Source organism: Echinops telfairi, unplaced genomic scaffold, assembly GCF_000313985.2.
Source record: "Echinops telfairi isolate 266 unplaced genomic scaffold, ASM31398v2 ScPeMD7_70;HRSCAF=299, whole genome shotgun sequence".
In the NCBI taxonomy this organism is placed as follows: Eukaryota; Metazoa; Chordata; class Mammalia; order Afrosoricida; family Tenrecidae; genus Echinops; species Echinops telfairi.
The window spans coordinates 37,281,338-37,297,776 of record NW_022103968.1 but is presented as its reverse complement, the minus strand read 5'-3'; the positions used below and the strand labels follow the sequence as shown (position 1 = coordinate 37,297,776).

Sequence of the window (16,439 nt, the reverse complement as noted above, 5' to 3'; positions counted from 1 at the left end):
TGGGTTTTCTCGGCCTTCCATTGCCTTCTGTAAAAGGGATGCTCAGAATTTAAGCTCCAATACAGTATAAGAATCACAACTTCTCTCTCTCCAACTATTTTTGAGAATCAAATCAGATAACATGTGAAGTATTTACTACAATATTCAGGTGTTATGTTCCAGTAGGAAATTACTAGACTCTTCCTCTAAACTCCAGGCCATTGCTGCTGCTTCAGCCATCTCTCCGGGCCAATTTCGTAACTGTTCCTCTTCCCTGCTAATCTCCCCTATCCCACGCTGTCTTTTCTTTCTTCCTTCTCCCCCTCCCTGCTTCCCCTCTCTTCTTCCTCTGTTCTCCATCTCGCATCCTCCCCTTTTCTTCTTGGCCCCTTTCCTCTTCCTCCTCTACTCTAGTTGTCCTTTTAAGAGACAAGGCAAGAATTGGGCCAAACCACGGGGCATCCACATATGTAACATATGGAGATTGATAAAAATCGATACTTAGCTTTCACAATTACTTCTGAAAATTAAAAGGCATATGTAAATGATAGGCATATAGATTAGGGGTAGAGGGGTTGTCTTCCCACAATGCCTGTCAGAAGAAAAGCAGCAAGCCAGGCCACATAAAGGAGTTGCAGGAAAGACAGGCTTCCATCGGACACCTATGGGAAAATCCAAAGCTGGGCCCCCCCACAATGCTAGGCACCAGTAATATGACATCACACAGGTGCGCCTAAACTCAGCCTGTAAGGTTGGCCAGTACCATCAACCACGCCTCCCCAGCCAGTGGGGATAGGAGGGGATAAATAACACAGTCTGAGGGCAGGGCTCTCTCAGGTGTACTCTGCAAGGGGAGGATGGGACTCTCTCCTGGGTGTGCAGCAGTAAGTGCCTGCAGGCCCTCGGGGGAGCCCTTCTCTTGACTCTTGTGGGATTTCCTGCTCGTGGCTCCGCACTCTGGTTTCACGTTCCTGTTCCGGTCAGTATTCCTTCCCGAGTATATTAATTTCCATGCTCCTCTGAAATGGCCATTTCCCATGGCCCCTCCCCTCCCCCACTAGGCAGCCTTGCACACTTTTCAGAGTGTGTGCTGTCTGAGACCAAACCTGAAACTTCCCTTTCCCTCATTAAAATGACTTGGACTTACAAAAGTGTTTCTGCTGCGTGATTTCTTTCAGCCTTGAGAAGCAAGAACCAAGGTAAACCACCCCGGAAACCTAACATAAGTACTTGGAACCCTGGGAGCACAGGGCTTAAAGGCTCAGCTGCTAATGGAAAGGTCAGCAGTTAGAACCTACCAGCCACTCTTGGGAGAGAAATGTGGCAGTCTGCTTCTGAAAAAACATTACAGCCTGGGAAACCCTGTAGGGCAATTTTACTCTAGCCACATAAGCTCACTAGGAGGCGGAATGCACTCGACAGGAATGGGTTTGGATACACCAAATGCAAACCAAACCCACTGTCCACAAATTGAGTCCCACTTATATCAGCCTGTAAGACAAAGTAGAACTGTTCTATACGGTTTCCCAGGCTGCAAATCATTACAGAAATAGACTGCTTCATCTTTCTCCTGCAGTGTGGCTGGAAAATTTGAACTACCCCTTAACAGTTTACAGTCCAACGCTTAATGCACTGTGTGGACAGAGCTCCTAATTAGCAAATAGACTGGCTCTCAGGGAAGGCTGAATGCCAATTATCTATTCATTTTCTTTCTCATCCTTCCTCTTCCTCTAGGGTCAGGGTACAGTGGAGGAATGAAAGGCATAGCAACAGCAGCATGACTTTCAAAAAAGAAGCCCTGGTTAAGTTTAATGCTATCATCTTCTCAGTTAATTAAATTGACATCTTATTCGCCTTCAACACTCATTCATATTTATGACCAACCTAGGTTTCATAGATGTTGAAAATCTTAACATGATTCTGCAAATTTAACACTAGATTTTCTCATAAAAAGTAAAATATTTCCTTCTTATGAGTTTGTTCTAGTTCCAAAAGGTGTATTTTCTTTCCTTCTCACTTAAGAAATATAAAGTATGGTGGTGGTTGTTAGATGCCATCTAGTGGGCTCTAACGCATATCACCTCTACGTAAAACGGAAGGAAACGCCACCGATCAGCCCTGCGACATCCTCACAATTGTTCTTAGGTTTGAGCCGTTGTTGCAGCCGTGTGTCCATCCATCTCATTGAGGGCTTTCTTCGTTTTCACCGCCCCCCCACTTTACCAACGTGATGACCTTCCCCCGGGACTGGTCTCTCCTGATAACATGTCCAAAGTACATGAGACAGAGTCTAACCATCCTTGCCTCTAAGGGGCATTCTGGCTGTAAAATATTGGGAAAGAAAACATCAAGAAAGGAAAAAAAAAAAAGACGCCTTGAAAGAACGAAGAAATACTTGCACACTACCAAAGGGAAAAGGTCCTTCTTTAAATCCCCTTCTGAGAACAAGGGAGAAATCAGGTAGAGGCGTCTGATGGAAGGAGAGGTCAGTGGCAGAGACCTGAGTAGAGAAGTTGAAAATGCTTAGGAACATTTGTCTCACTGTGCTATGGGACTGAGTGTCAAGCCTTTGGTCAGCCGACTCTTCTTACTCAAACCGAGGACAGAATACTTTGGCTGTGATCAAACGGGGGACCCTCCTGAGATCAGAAAAGCTACTTGGATACTTTGGGCCGCAGACTGGACAGGGAAGGAAGGGATGGAGGGGGAAACCTGCGCCTTTATCACGGACAGTTGTGCAGCCACGATGTGAAACTAGAATCTTTGTGTGGAGGAAGACAGCAGACTTATTCAAGAACTCACTCATGACGGAAGTCCACAAAGTAGGGCTACTTCACAGTTTAAACGCCAAACCGGATGCATTTTTCACCTGGAGAATTGCCCTCCCCGCTCGCCCGTTTTGGCGCGAAAGGCTGAGGCAAGCCCGCCCCCTTGTGGTTGACGGCGTCGCTGCCACGGAGCGGCGGCGCGTTCTGATTGGAGGACAACTTTTTGTTCCAGCTGTCTCCTTGTAACCTATCCCGTTCGGCGCGTATTTTAAACCGCGAATTGGCTGTGAGGAGGGAAAGAAAGACGCCTTCTGTTTGGTATTTAAACGACCCTTTAACGAGCACGCCCCGTCCTTAGCGAAAGTGCTGGCTTCACCTTAGGCCTCCAATAAGATCCGCGTGCGTGCATTTTGAAAGGCTCACTTTAGACCTTATTTTGTAGAAGGAAACCTGTGGGATTTGATCCCTCCCACGGGAAACCCAAACAGTCTTATGCAGAAGAAGATAAAGAATGATTGAAGTGACGCTGCTGATTGCAACACACTAATTTTTCTCCAACTTGATGCCGGGACAAGTCTCCTGGAAACGCCAGAATTCAACAGGAGGGTGGGCGGGACGGCGCGGTGAACTACAACTCCCAGCATGCTTCCGGGGAGGAGAGGCCCGCGGCTGCGCAGACCGGCGCGGCGGACGTGCGGCGGTCACGTGATTCCAGCATGGCGGTGTTTGCCGATTTGGATCTGCGAGCGGGTCCCGATCGGAAGACCCTGTGTCGGCTGGTAGAGAATGCCGCTCACCGTGAGTTGGCGGCCTTTGCGGGCTGCGGGGACCGGTCAGCTCCGCTTCTCTTCAGACTATCGGGCTTGACTTAGGGGGCATCTGGCAAGGCCTTGTCAAAATCTCTTGAGGTCTCTGGGAAGAGGTCCTTGAAGCTGATAACCACTGCCGTGTGGCTCGGATCCAGACCTCGCGGAACTGGAAGGGACCCGGGTGGGGCCAGGGGGTCAATGCCTTGTTTTCCCGGCAAATTCAAGAACCTGAGATCTTAAAGAGGGCAAGGAATTTACTTAAGGACCTCGCCACTGATTGGTGGGAGAAGCCAGGTTTAGATTCCCAAGTGTAGTCTTAGTACTCTTGACACCCCCGCCCCTTCCCCTGCCTCTCCCGACAATGCCTCAGCAAATTGGGGAGCAAAGGAGGAACGCTGCGATGGCCCAGAGCAGTGGCAGGACACAGGGGTGCGAGAGATGGAACAACGTTATTTAGTGGGAGAGTAGATGGGAAGAAGCAAAGCCAAAAATGGGAAATTGATTTCTTCTGAAGGCCCTGAGAGAGGTGACCCCATTATGATCGCTGGATTTACTAATGGCTTCTGCGATCACTTGGCTGTAAAGTGGGGTTCCTGGAGGAAGACCTGTTTCTTAGAGTTCTGAGCTCCTTTTCAGAGATGGTGTCAGATAAACCCATCCCTTGGGACTGTGAATCAAGTTTTTTTCTCTTTCTCCCCCCCCTTGTATGAAATACTGCCGTGGAGTCTGTGCTGACTCATATCTATCCTATAAGACAGAGTAGAACTGTCCCTGTAAGTTTGACAGTTTTATTTGGATATAATTCACATAACCTACAATTCAGTATTACAATCATATCAAGAAGAGATGTACAATCATTACCACAGTTTTAGAACATTTTCTTCTTTCTTGCACTCACTATTATATGCCCCCCATTTCTCCCACGCTTCCCACCCATACTCCCAAGAAACCATTAATCCAGTTACTGCCATCTATGGGTTCACCCCAGATTTATATGAAAGCCCTGCCATTCTCAAGGGAGGCAGCTGGGGCTACAAACTGCTGATCTTGCAGGTAGCCCAACAAGAAATGCATATGAACTAGCCATGGAGAAACGACTTTCTGTGACAGCCACGGTGGCCTTGTCTCTCCAGACATGCTAGCTCGTCTATAGAAAGGGAGTTAGGCATGCTGTGTAAGGATTTGTAGAACTTGGATACTTGAAGAATTCCTTCAAAGTGAATTTTTTGAAGGAGGGGTGTCACTCAAGCATTACCTTCTCAGTGAAGTGCTTCCTAATGCTATCCCCTTATAGAACCAATATGAACATCTTTAAAGAGGGGCCATGTCTTACTTGTTAATCACTTAGCAAGGGTGCATGCTAGTTCTTCAGTTAATGCTTTGTTGTGTGTGTTGACTTTTCTTTGCAGTTGGCTATTCCGTTGTTGCCATCAATCATGTTATTGACTTTAAGGAAAAGAAACAGGTAAAGTACAATTTCTGAAATTAAACCAGTGCTATTTGTGTTTATATTGGTAATATTCAAAGTGTAGATGAACTTATTTCTTGAGTGCATTCACTTTGCACATTATTATTTTCTTATGTTAACAGTTGTGACTGAGTTAAATTTGTACAAATGATAAAGACTTTTTGAGTCAGTGATGACTCCATAGCAACCCAATAAGAGAAGGTAGAACTGCTTCTGTGAGTGTCCTAGACTAACTCTTTACGGGAGTAGAAAGCCCATTCTTTCTCCCTTGGAGCGGCTGGAGGTTTTGAACTGCTAATCTTGCAGTTAGCAGCCCAACACTATGCCGCCAGCAGGGTAAATACAACTACATGATATAATTCTTAAAGTTGAATGTATATTAATTAAGTCGTGTTCAATAGAATGCTTAAAATACTTGGTTATTGACTGAACTGTGCTCACAATATAGGTTCTTTCTATTGTGTTGTCATGGGCTTATTAACTAATTGATTTTACTCTTAAACCTCAGGCAAATAGGTATATTTTCTCTTTAGGCCAGTAGGTTTATTGATCAGATTACCAAGTGCTGAATAGCTTATCGATAGTTTCTCCCACCCCCAGCCTTATAATTATATTTTATTCCTCCTATTTGCTGGTATTGTCAGTTGCTTCTTTGCCCTTGAGTTTTTATCACTAAAAGAACGAAAAGATGGAATTTCTGAATACCAGAACTTTGTATGCTTCCCCCCACCCTTGAAAACCTTGTATTCATAATGCTTTGCCCTATTAGCATCCACAATTCCTGTTAATTGTCTATCATTTGTTGTAGGAAATTGAAAAACCAATAGCCGTTTCAGAACTCTTCACAACTTTGCCAATTGTACAGGTAGGTGTTTGGGTGTTTACAGAGTGTAATGCCCTCTTCATTCAATTCAGAAACACGTGATTGTCAGAGGAAACCAGCCTCTAGCAACTGAAGGGTCCGTAGGCACAATTGTACACAGATAATATATAAAGGTTATAGTAAAATCATAGAAGATAGGAGAGAGAATAAAATAAAGGAGTCAGACACATTTGGTGGTCCACATGGAGGTGGGAGAAGAGAGAGAGTGTGTCTTTGTTATCTTGGTATATTTATAGGTAGCCATAAGACATGCATATTCACTTGTGGCATACATACATCACCAGGTGGGGGTAACTACAGTAAGGTCTCTGAGCTCACAGGTGAGGAACCCTAATAACTCCATTGGGGGAGGTATGAGGGGTAGGGCTGGGTGACACAGTGGGAAGAGATAACAAAAGGATGTCTGCTTCTATAGGGAGATAAAATCAACCACGTGCTCACTTTAAGGCAGCAGAGCTGTTAGGGAGAATCTGTGGGAATGATATTTAAAGCAGGATAATGTACTTGGACATTATCTCTAGCTTACCAAAGTGGTGTATTTCCTACCATGGAATACTAGCTTTCCAGATTCCCTCTGTTACAAATTAGGGAATATAGTCCTTGTCATATTTCCCCCGGTGTTAGTTTCCCACACTTGGCTGTGTGTGCTCATCTCTAGTCTGGTCTGGTCTGTCCTTCCTTCCCTAGCAAGCCTCTACCTCCAGCAAGAGTCAGTTCTTCGTGAAACACTCTCTTTCTTTCTATCTGGCACTTCTCAAGTAATCTTCTTCCCTTGAGTCCTACAAGGTACAAAGGGTCTCCCACAGTGTGCTGCGTGCCCGTCCTTTTCTTCCCTGTTAGTTGCTGTTAGTTGTCCTCCAGGTGGCTCTGACTCATAGCATCCCTGTGTACAGCAGAATGAAACACTGCCCTGTCCTGCACCATCCTCACAATTGTTTGATTATGTTTGAGTCCATTGTTGCACCTGCTGTGCCAATCCCTCGTGTTTAGTGCCTTCTTCTTTTCCCTCTTTTCCCGCTGCGCCTCTACCAAGCACGATCTCTTTTTCTAGGCACTGGTCTCTCCTGATTCTATGTTCCAAGTAGATGAGATGCAGTCTCCCCATGCGTGCTTTTGAGGAGCGTTCTGACTAGCCCTTCCCAAACAGATTTATTTGTTCTTTTGACAGTCCATGATACTTTGAATAGTCTTCACCAGCACCATTATTAAAATGCACCCATTCTTCTTTGCACTTCCTTACTCACTTTCCAACTTTCGCATGCATACGAGGTAACTGGAAATATTGTGACTTGGGTCAGGCACACTTTAGTTCTTAAAGTGACACCCCTGCTCTTCACTGTAGAGGTCTTGTGCAGCAGATTGACCTCATTCAGTGCGGTGGTTGATTTCTTCTGCTTTGGTGAGTGTTGATTTTGGATCCAAGCAAGATGAAATGCTTGGCAACTTCAGTCATTTCTCCATAGATCATGATGTTACCTACTGGTTCAGTTGTGAGATTGTTGGTTTTATTTACATTCAGTTATAAAGCATCAATCAATCAATAAATAAAATAAGACATTGAAAGCTGCAATCCTTGATCTTCATCAGCAAGTGCTTTAAATCTTCCCCACTTTCAGCAAGCAAGATTGTGTCATCAACTGTATATAAACAATCTACAATTCTGTTTATGGCATATTGGTAAGAAGCCTCCTGCAATCTTAATGCCAAGTTCATCATGCTTCTCTGATTATTTTCTTAATATACACATTGAATGTATATGGTGAATAGATACATCTGTGACACCCACCTTTCCTGATTTTAAATCATGCAGTATTCCCTTGTTCTATTCAAACGACTGCCTCTTAATATATGTACAGGTTCCGCATGAGCACAATGAGGTATTCTGGAATTCCCATTCTTCTTAATGCTGCCAATAATTGGTTATAATCCTCACAGTTGAATGCCTTGCATAGTCAACAGAACACCAGCTGAATACCTTTACCTTTCTGGTATTCTCTGCTTTCATGCTCTCAGCTACGATCCATCTGGCATCAGCAATGCTATCCCTTGTTCTACTTCCTCTTCTGAATCTGGCTTGGATTGTGGTAGCTCCCTGTCAATGGACTTCTTCAGCCCCATCGATTCTTGCTCATATGCTACCTCTTGAAATGGTGGAATGCTGACTAGTTCTGTTTGTGTTTCTTTTATCTTGTTTTGATGCTTCCTGCATCATTCAATATTTTGCCCACAGATTCTTTAAGTATTGCAACTTGAGGCCTGAATTATTTTCTGCACTTCTTTCAGGTTAATATATGCTGGACATGTCCTTCTGTGGCTTTTTAACTTCAGGCCTTTCCATATTTTATTATCATACTTCAGTTTGTCTTCTCAACCTGTCCTTTGACATTTTCTGTTCAGCTCTTTTACATCATCATTTTTTTCATATGCTTTGACTACTCTGTGATTCAGAGCAAGTTTCAGAGTCCCTTCTGACATCTATTTTGATTGCTTCTTTTTTATATAAATAATTTTGGGGGATGGGCTCTTAAGTATATGTACATAGACCTATATTCCTATCATTATATATTAACATATTTACATACATACATGCCTATATTTATACCTCTATAAATGTTTTTTGCCTCCTAGTTCTTTTCTCTGTTTCCTCTTACTTTCCTTCTGTCCCACTATCATGTTCAACTTTCAGTCAGCTCTTAGTAATTCCTCTGGCTACATTGCACTTGAACAAACCCCACAAGGCATTCTATGCCCTCCTCGCCATCAATTTTAGATCTCTTGTTCCCTTGTCCCTGGGTTTGTTGGATTCTCCCTGTCCTGTCCACCATCTCCTCCTCTCCCATTCCCCCTGGAACCATCCATCCAGTTGTTTTCTCCACGGGATTGTAAACAATCCTGCCTGTCTTACATAGATAGACATGAAAATAAATAAATAAATAAATAGATAGATAGATAAATAAATAAAAGCCTATAAATAGTTCCAGGTCTGTTGCTGACCCTTATGAATGTTTTCCTACCGGGCCCGATGAGGTTCCAAGCCCAGCCCGCCAAGTCAGAAGCCTGTTTTGGGGATTCCTTGGGGACACCTTTGTTTTGCTCCCCTTGCTGCTCTGTTGTGCTCCCTTCATGCTTTGCCCTCATGTGTGTAGGGGGGTGGGGGTGGGGTTAGACCAGGCACAATTCCTGCACTGTCTCCAGTGCTGTCTCCCATAGCGCTGTGAGGGGATGTCATGACTCGTGGTGGGGCCAGTTCTCTCCTCGAGGTTCGGTGGGCCAGGATGGGGTCTTCTCTCTCTCTTTCCCTCTAAGTCTGCTCCCTGGTTGTTTCTTTCCTGCCTTTTTAAATGACCGTTTGCTTTCTTCCATGTATGATATGCTTGATTTTTTTTTTATGTTATCTATTCTTGAGGTGTTCTTGAAATTCAAGTGGGATATACGCAATGTTGTATTAATTTTCATTTTCTTTGAATTCACCTTCAACTTACATCTGAGCAAATTCATGGTTTGTTCCACAATCATCACCTGTCCTTGTTTTAGCTACTGATATTGAGCTTCTCCCATGTTGCTTCCTGCAGTTGTAGTCAATTTGATCTCTGAATATTTCATCTGGAGACGTCCATGTGTATAGTTGTGTTGTTGAAAAAGACATTTACAGGGGGGATCAGGGAGGGTGAGGGAAAAAAATTAGGAGCTGATACCAAGGGCTGGAGTAGAAAGTAAATGTTTTGAGAATGAAGATGGTAATAAATGTACAAATGTGCTTGACACAATGGATGTATGTGTGGATTGTGATGAGTTGTAAAAGCCCCCAATAAAATGATTAAAAAAAAATCAAAGTTAATAAAGTCCTTAAATATAAAAAAAAGAAAAAGAAATAAATAAAAAGACATTTACAATGAAGAAGTCATCGGTCTTGCAAAATTCTGCCATGGCATCTCCAGCTTGGTTCTCTCATGAAAGACTAATTCCAACTATTGTTCCTTCCTCTTTGTTTCCAATTTTCCCATCATAAATGCTAATAATTATTGATGCATATTGATTGCAGGTTTGATTAGTGTCACCCTGAAGATGCTGGTAGAACATCTTAGTGTCTTCACTAACTTTAGTGATTGGTGTGTAAGTTTGAATAACAGTTGTGTTGACTGGATTTCCTTTTATATGGATAGGCATTACCACATCACAGATAGCCTTGTACTTTAAGTTGGGTCTTGAAATACCCTTTTTGACAATGTATGTTTATGCCAGGTCTCTGGAATTTCATCATTCTTGGCTTAGTAAATCAGATATTGTCTTATTCAAGTGGCCAGCGCCAGTCTGTTTCACCTCAGGAATGTCAACTATATGTGCATTCCACTTGGTTGGTGAAGACTTCCGATGTTCCTACATTCATGTTTTGTATATTGCAAGTTCCAGTGATTAATAGAGGTTTACAGCTGTTTGCCTCGTCAGCAAACGAAGGTTCCTAAAGCTTCACTCCATCCACTTCCTTGTGCTTGACCCTACTTTGAGAAGGCAACTCTTCCTCAGTGGTGTTTTGAGTGCCTTCCGAGCTGAGTGGCTCATCTTCCAGCACTGTATCTGACAGTTTCACCACTGGTCATGAAGTGTGCAGTATTTGTCAGTGCTCCAGTAATATTCATGAGGTTTTCTGTGGCGAACTCCTGAAGTAGACAGCCAATTCCTTCTTCTTCATCTGTTCTTACTCCAGTAGCTCTGCTGAAACCGGTTCACGTTGGTGACTGCTCATATCATATTAGAAATATCAACGACTGCCTCCAACATGCAAAAACACACAAGCCGCCACTGTATCACACCCTGACAAACACACGGTGACTTGTTCTCTAGCTACATTAGCAATTCCTTGAGGACAGGAATTAAGTTTTACTCTCATGTCATTTATTGCTGGCACCTTTTCATGAATACTTTCCATTAGTAAAGAGGAAAAACAATTCATTATATTGGAAGTTATTACTTGTCCATTTTGCTTACAGGGGAAGTCAAGACCAATCAAAATTCTAACTAGACTGACTATTATCATTTCGGATCCCTCTCACTGCAACGTTTTGGTAAGTTAATTGTTTTTCTTTCTGCTTACGCCCTGGAAGTTGTATTAATTGTTGTTGAAAGGTGTGCTTTTTTCCTTCATTCTACCCTCACCTACAGCCTTTCCACGACACCTGCACCACTCTTCCTAGCCTCAAGTTTTCACCTGTATAGCATGTATCTTTTCCTTCCCGCTGTGTGCACACCGATGCCACACGTAAGAATCCTCTGGCAAGGGCTAGTCATCCAGTTCACATGTGCCAGTCATCAGGCTGGGTGCCGGGATGCTGCTGTCAGTAACACAGACTCCGCCCTTGGACTCACAAAGGTTATAGTTTAATTGGCAAGAGAAACACTTAACACACACACAAAGAAAGAACACTTGGCAATAATTACAAACGTGAGTTAGGTTTGAAAGGCGAGAGGTGGTAAATGAAATAGTACTTCGGGGATTTATGGGGGGAGAGCCATCTAGAAGAAGTTGATGTACAACAAGTAGGAATTGTTAAGGAGAAAGAGTGGTCCCCCCCCAAAGTAGGAATTGTTAAGGGAAAGAGTGGTCGCCCCACACTCTGGAGGGCACAGTCTCCAAGCCGAGAAGTGCTCCCAAAGCAAAACAGTGCCCACAGGGCTGAACCTAGTGAGCAGAACCATTGTCAGGGACAGGTGGAAACGTGAACTGATTGAATATAAATGTAGCTAGTTTATTAGATGGAATTCCATATTTGAAGGGGCTTCAAAAAATTTCAGGAAAAAGTGGAATGAAAAGGTAATGGAAATGTTCCATGAACTTTTTGAAGCCCCTTGTTTATATTTTCTGTTTCTCTCTGGTTACTTTCTTCTCTTTATGTATCTAGAGATCTACGTCTTCAAGGGTCCGTCTCTATGATATTGTTGCAGTTTTCCCGAAGACAGAGAAACTGTTTCATGTAAGTAACAATTAAGGAAAAGAGCCGAGTTTGTTACACTGTACAGGAAGTCTAAAAGCATTCCTTGTTGGTGACTTATTTCCAATCCACACCCCCGCCACACCCCAAGAACTACTAGGATTTTGTCATTTATACTTAGAATTTCGAAGTTTCAAAGGGAACTATTGAAGCAACAGCATATTTTTTAAAACTTACCTGGCTAGACATTTGGTCCCAGAATGAAAAAGCCCATCAAGCTTTCTTTGGTTGGTTCTTGAACTTTTCTTAAGTAAATATTCTGTGTCCAACTCATGTAGCTCTAAAATCACTTCCGTTTCTGCTCTGCTCACTGTGTGTGCTGGGACGGAAACCCTCGTCTCACGCGCTGTCTCTGGCTTACTCTAGCGGGTGCACAGTAGAGTCAGATGGTTGCATCAACTTAATCTTCGAGGCACTTTTCATAATCACCCATCTGCCAGTACCGTGCCCTTTCCGATCTGGAGTTAGTTCCTTTTGTACTTTTCCAGAGGAGCACTGGAGGTGCTGTGGGCTAGGTTTGGGGCTAGTAACTGCCAGGTTGGCAGTTCAAGCCCATCATCTGCTCCTTGAGAGGAAGAAGAAGTTGTCTGTTCCAGTAAAGATAGTCAGTCTCTGAAACCTTCAATCTTCAGAATCCACTTGATCGCCGAGGTTGGGCACTTTGGACTTTTCTAACTCAGTGATTTTCCAGGGGAGATGGATTTGACATGTGTGCTTATTCACCTAGACGTTTTAATGATCGTGCGGTTGTTAAGGGCCATCAGGTCCATTTTTGACTGGGTGAGTCCACGTGACGGGAGAGCTGTTATAGGGGGTTTCCTAGTGTGTAAGCTCTGCAGGAGGGGAGCACCGGGCTTTTCTCCCACAGAGCCGCCTGCTGGGTTAGTCTTGTGGTGAGCTGCTGAACGCATCCTGGCAAAGGGGAATTCTTAATAAATAAATTCACATAAAAAGATTGCGGTTCTTCGTCAGTCGATTTTCCCGTGTAAACTCAGAACTTTTAGAAAGTTCTGAAACTTCTTTGTATAGGTTCAGAGAAGTGTGCATCTGACAAAAGAATATTCCAGAAGAAAAAAAATGAACACACTGTCACATCTTAATTTTACAGTAGAGTTTCGTTTTAGGGAGAATCTGTTCTAAAATTGTAAGAATCTTTTTCGCCAAGTCTGTCCTGTAGGTGGAGCTATTGACTACAGAAAGCTGATTGTGGTACATTTCATTAAGCATGTGTTTAACCCTCAATTATTTCTGTTCACTGGAGAGCAGCACGAAGCACCCATGAAGGACCACCTTCTTTTGGCGAGTTCCTGTGTAAGACACGCAGTGACAGCTCTTCCAAAGAAGGGCACCTCAGCAAAAGGGATTCGTAGAAACATGTAGCTTTGGAGTTTTCCAAAGTCACACAGTTCAGCCCACCCCACTGGATATTCTGACTGAGTACAAGTGCAGTTTGATTATTGGGGGTTTTTAAGTTCAGTCGGAGAGTGTGGCTCAGTGCTGAAACCACCAGGGTAAAGTCTTAAGGACTAAAGGGCACTCCAAAAGTTGCTAATGACAGCAGTTTAGTTTTTATCACACACTCATGATGTAGACTGCTATTTGGTAATAGGTGAACATTTTTTTTGGAATAGTTTTTATTTATTTGATTATTTTTTATTTTTGGAATTGATTCTGAAGAATATACAACTTTCATTGCTATAGCCTTCTGCTTCAAACCCCTGCCATTGAGTGGATTCCAACTCACGTGACTGTCTACACTGTAGAGTCTACAGGGTTTCTGAGACTGCTGGCCATTATAGAGACAAGCAGAGCACTCGAAAGGTCACACTGTGGCCAAAGGATAGATATTTATGTGACCCTCCAAATCATTTTCCATAGGTATTTTATGTTGCCTCACAAAATTCTGTGAGATACATGAGGCACATTTTACGGAGGTGAAAACTGACACTCGGGTTAAGTGATTTGCTCTAAGTCTCCCAGCTTTTAGATAAGAAACTTGTGTAATAGAGCTAGGATCTTGGGGTTTCAGAACACATCATTTCATAGAACAGCTTTATCTTATTACTTTATTTCCTCATACTATTCAAGTGCTTGAATTTCCCCAATACATGCTGGTTTATGGAGTGGAGCAGTGAGAAGGAGATAGCAGAAAGTGATATGTAATTCATGGAGTGGGTGTTTGAAATTGGCTCCTGTACTCCTGGAAACACACATACTCATGAGAACACAGATTTTTTAATTGGAGCATTTTCTTTCGCGTATCTGTCCACATTGAACTTACCCATTCTTTAAGACCCAGGGAAATTTAGAACCTCCTTGTTTTCTATTTTTAAAAAAAGTTTTTTTGAAGCTATCTTTCTGTTAACACTAAGGAGCTCTGGTGGTATAGTAGTTACACGTTGGGCTGCAGTCTGTGTGGTTGGCAGTTCGAAACCACCAGCAGCAGCTCTGCAGGAGAAAGACTGGGCTTTCTACTTTAGTAAGCAGTTATAGTCTCAGTCGGAAACCTACACAGAATCTATTCAACGTTGAACGTAATCCAAAAACTCCACTGCTCTTGAGTTGGTGCCAACTCCCAGTTATCTTGTGCTGCAGTGGTTTTCAACCTTGCTAATGCCGCCACCCTTTTATACAGTTCCTCATGTGGTGGTGACCCCCAACCATAAAATCATTTTCATTGCTTTCATAACTAATTTTGCTACTGTTCTGAATCAGATGACCCCTCTGAAAGGGTTGTTGGACCCCTCCCCCCCCCAAAAAAAGGGGACACGACCCACAGGTTGAGAACCACTGCTGTAAAGAATTTCCAAGGCCGTAAAACTTCACTGGAGCAGATAGCCTCATTTTTCTCTTAGAAAGCATTTGAAACACTGGTGGGTTTGAACCCCTGACTTTGTAGTAGCAGGCCAGCACTTACCCAACAGTACCACCAGGGCTCCGTAAAGCTCTTGGAAGTACTGTATATCATGATTTGGAATCAGGTCAAAAGCAAACAGTCTGTTTCTTAACAGATTGCATTGTATAAGTGATTCCATTTATTCGGCCTATAAGTTGATTAATTAGAATTTTAACAGGTGTCCCTATAGATGTAATCTTCTAAAGCAGTGTCTCTAAGATAAGTCATCAAAGCAGTCATATTTACACGCACATTAACAGTTAGTGTAAAATCAAACCACTTTATATTGTTTCTATGGGAGAAAACATAGAAACTTCCACTGGGAGTGTATGGAAGGTGTCTCAGCGATAAGAAACTCTCCCACCCAGGTGCACCATAGATAAGGCAAAGATTAGAGATGGAGGAGAGCCCACTGGCTGGGGTGCCCTGGCAAGAGGCCTACTGTGGAATGGCAAAGAGAGAATTCCATAGAGCAGCAGTTCTCAACCTGTGGGCCGTGACTCCTTTTGGGGGTCGAACGATCCTTTCACAGGGGTTGCCCAATTCATAACAGTTTATAGTTATGAAGTAGCAACGAAAATAATTTTATGGTTGGGGGGGTCACCACAACATGAGGAACTGTATTAAAGGGCTGCGGCGTTAGGAAGGTTGAGAACCACTGCTGTAAAACTTCTGAGTCAGTTCCCATTTAAGACTTAAACACATCAATAGTTTCAATGACTTTAGATAGCTCATTGGTCTCAATTCCTTTTATTGTACACCTTGTCAGGTTAAAGAAATTGACCTTGTTTCTCAAAATAATGTTTATTGCCATATAAATTATTTACATATTATGTTAAACCGGTGTGTTTCATAAAATAACACACACACAAATCAAAAATTATACCCATTACCACCAGGCCGGTTCCGACGCCTAGTGACAGAGTAGACCTGACCCCTCCTCCTCACCCAGGGTGGGCTGGTGGGTTCCAACTGCTTGTTAGTAACTGAGCACTCTGTCGCTGTGACACCAGTGATCCCTGGCATGCCCATGCACAGAAGAAGAAGAAGAAAAAATTAAAAACAAATGGAAATAGAAGTTCTCTTTCCTTCCTGCTCCCGAACCCCCTGACCTAGCCTTCAAAGAGCACTATAGCTTGCTCAGGCTTCTGATGAAAGAATGTGTCCGTAAAAGCAGTGTCTTTCCAGGTGTGGTCTGGCTCCATGCCCTATGCAGGACTCAGCAAAACCAAACTCGCTGCCATCAAGACAATTCCAACTTAGTGGCTTATGTGACAATGAGCGAGAACTGCGCTTGCGGGTTTCCAAGACTAACTGTTCACAGGAGCAGAGACCTCATCTGGTGGTTCCTTCTCTAAATTACTGGGGTGTTGTTAAAGTGCCTGGGGCCTTACTTACTAAATGAGAATCAGTCCATGGGAAAGAGGCTTTTTAAATTTTTTATTAAGGTTTGTTTATTTATTTTTTAATCATTTTATTGGGGGCTCGTAAAACACCACAATCCGTACATCCATCCATTATGTCAAGCACATTTGTACATTTGTTGCCATCATTCTCAAAACATTTGCTCTCCCCTTAAGCCCCTGGCATCAGCTTCTCATTTTTCCCCCTCCCTCCCTGCTCCCCCCTCCCTCATGAACCCTTTATAA

General features: G+C 43.2%; 1 protein-coding gene across 2 annotated transcripts in view; it reads left to right on the top strand.

Moving 5' to 3' along the window:
* The first annotated feature begins 3,457 nt into the window (after nucleotides 1-3,457).
* The window catches only part of RPP30 (ribonuclease P/MRP subunit p30), a 35,978-nt gene continuing 22,996 nt past the window's right edge, over nucleotides 3,458-16,439 (top strand). For both annotated transcript variants that reach the window (XM_045291415.1, XM_004701081.2), the window contains exons 1-5: nucleotides 3,458-3,545; nucleotides 4,966-5,021; nucleotides 5,833-5,889; nucleotides 10,896-10,970; nucleotides 11,805-11,876. In XM_045291415.1, coding sequence (XP_045147350.1) covers nucleotides 3,464-3,545; nucleotides 4,966-5,021; nucleotides 5,833-5,889; nucleotides 10,896-10,970; nucleotides 11,805-11,876 — 342 coding nt within the window. In that variant the 5' untranslated portion in view covers nucleotides 3,458-3,463. The remainder of the gene's footprint in view (nucleotides 3,546-4,965; nucleotides 5,022-5,832; nucleotides 5,890-10,895; nucleotides 10,971-11,804; nucleotides 11,877-16,439) is intronic.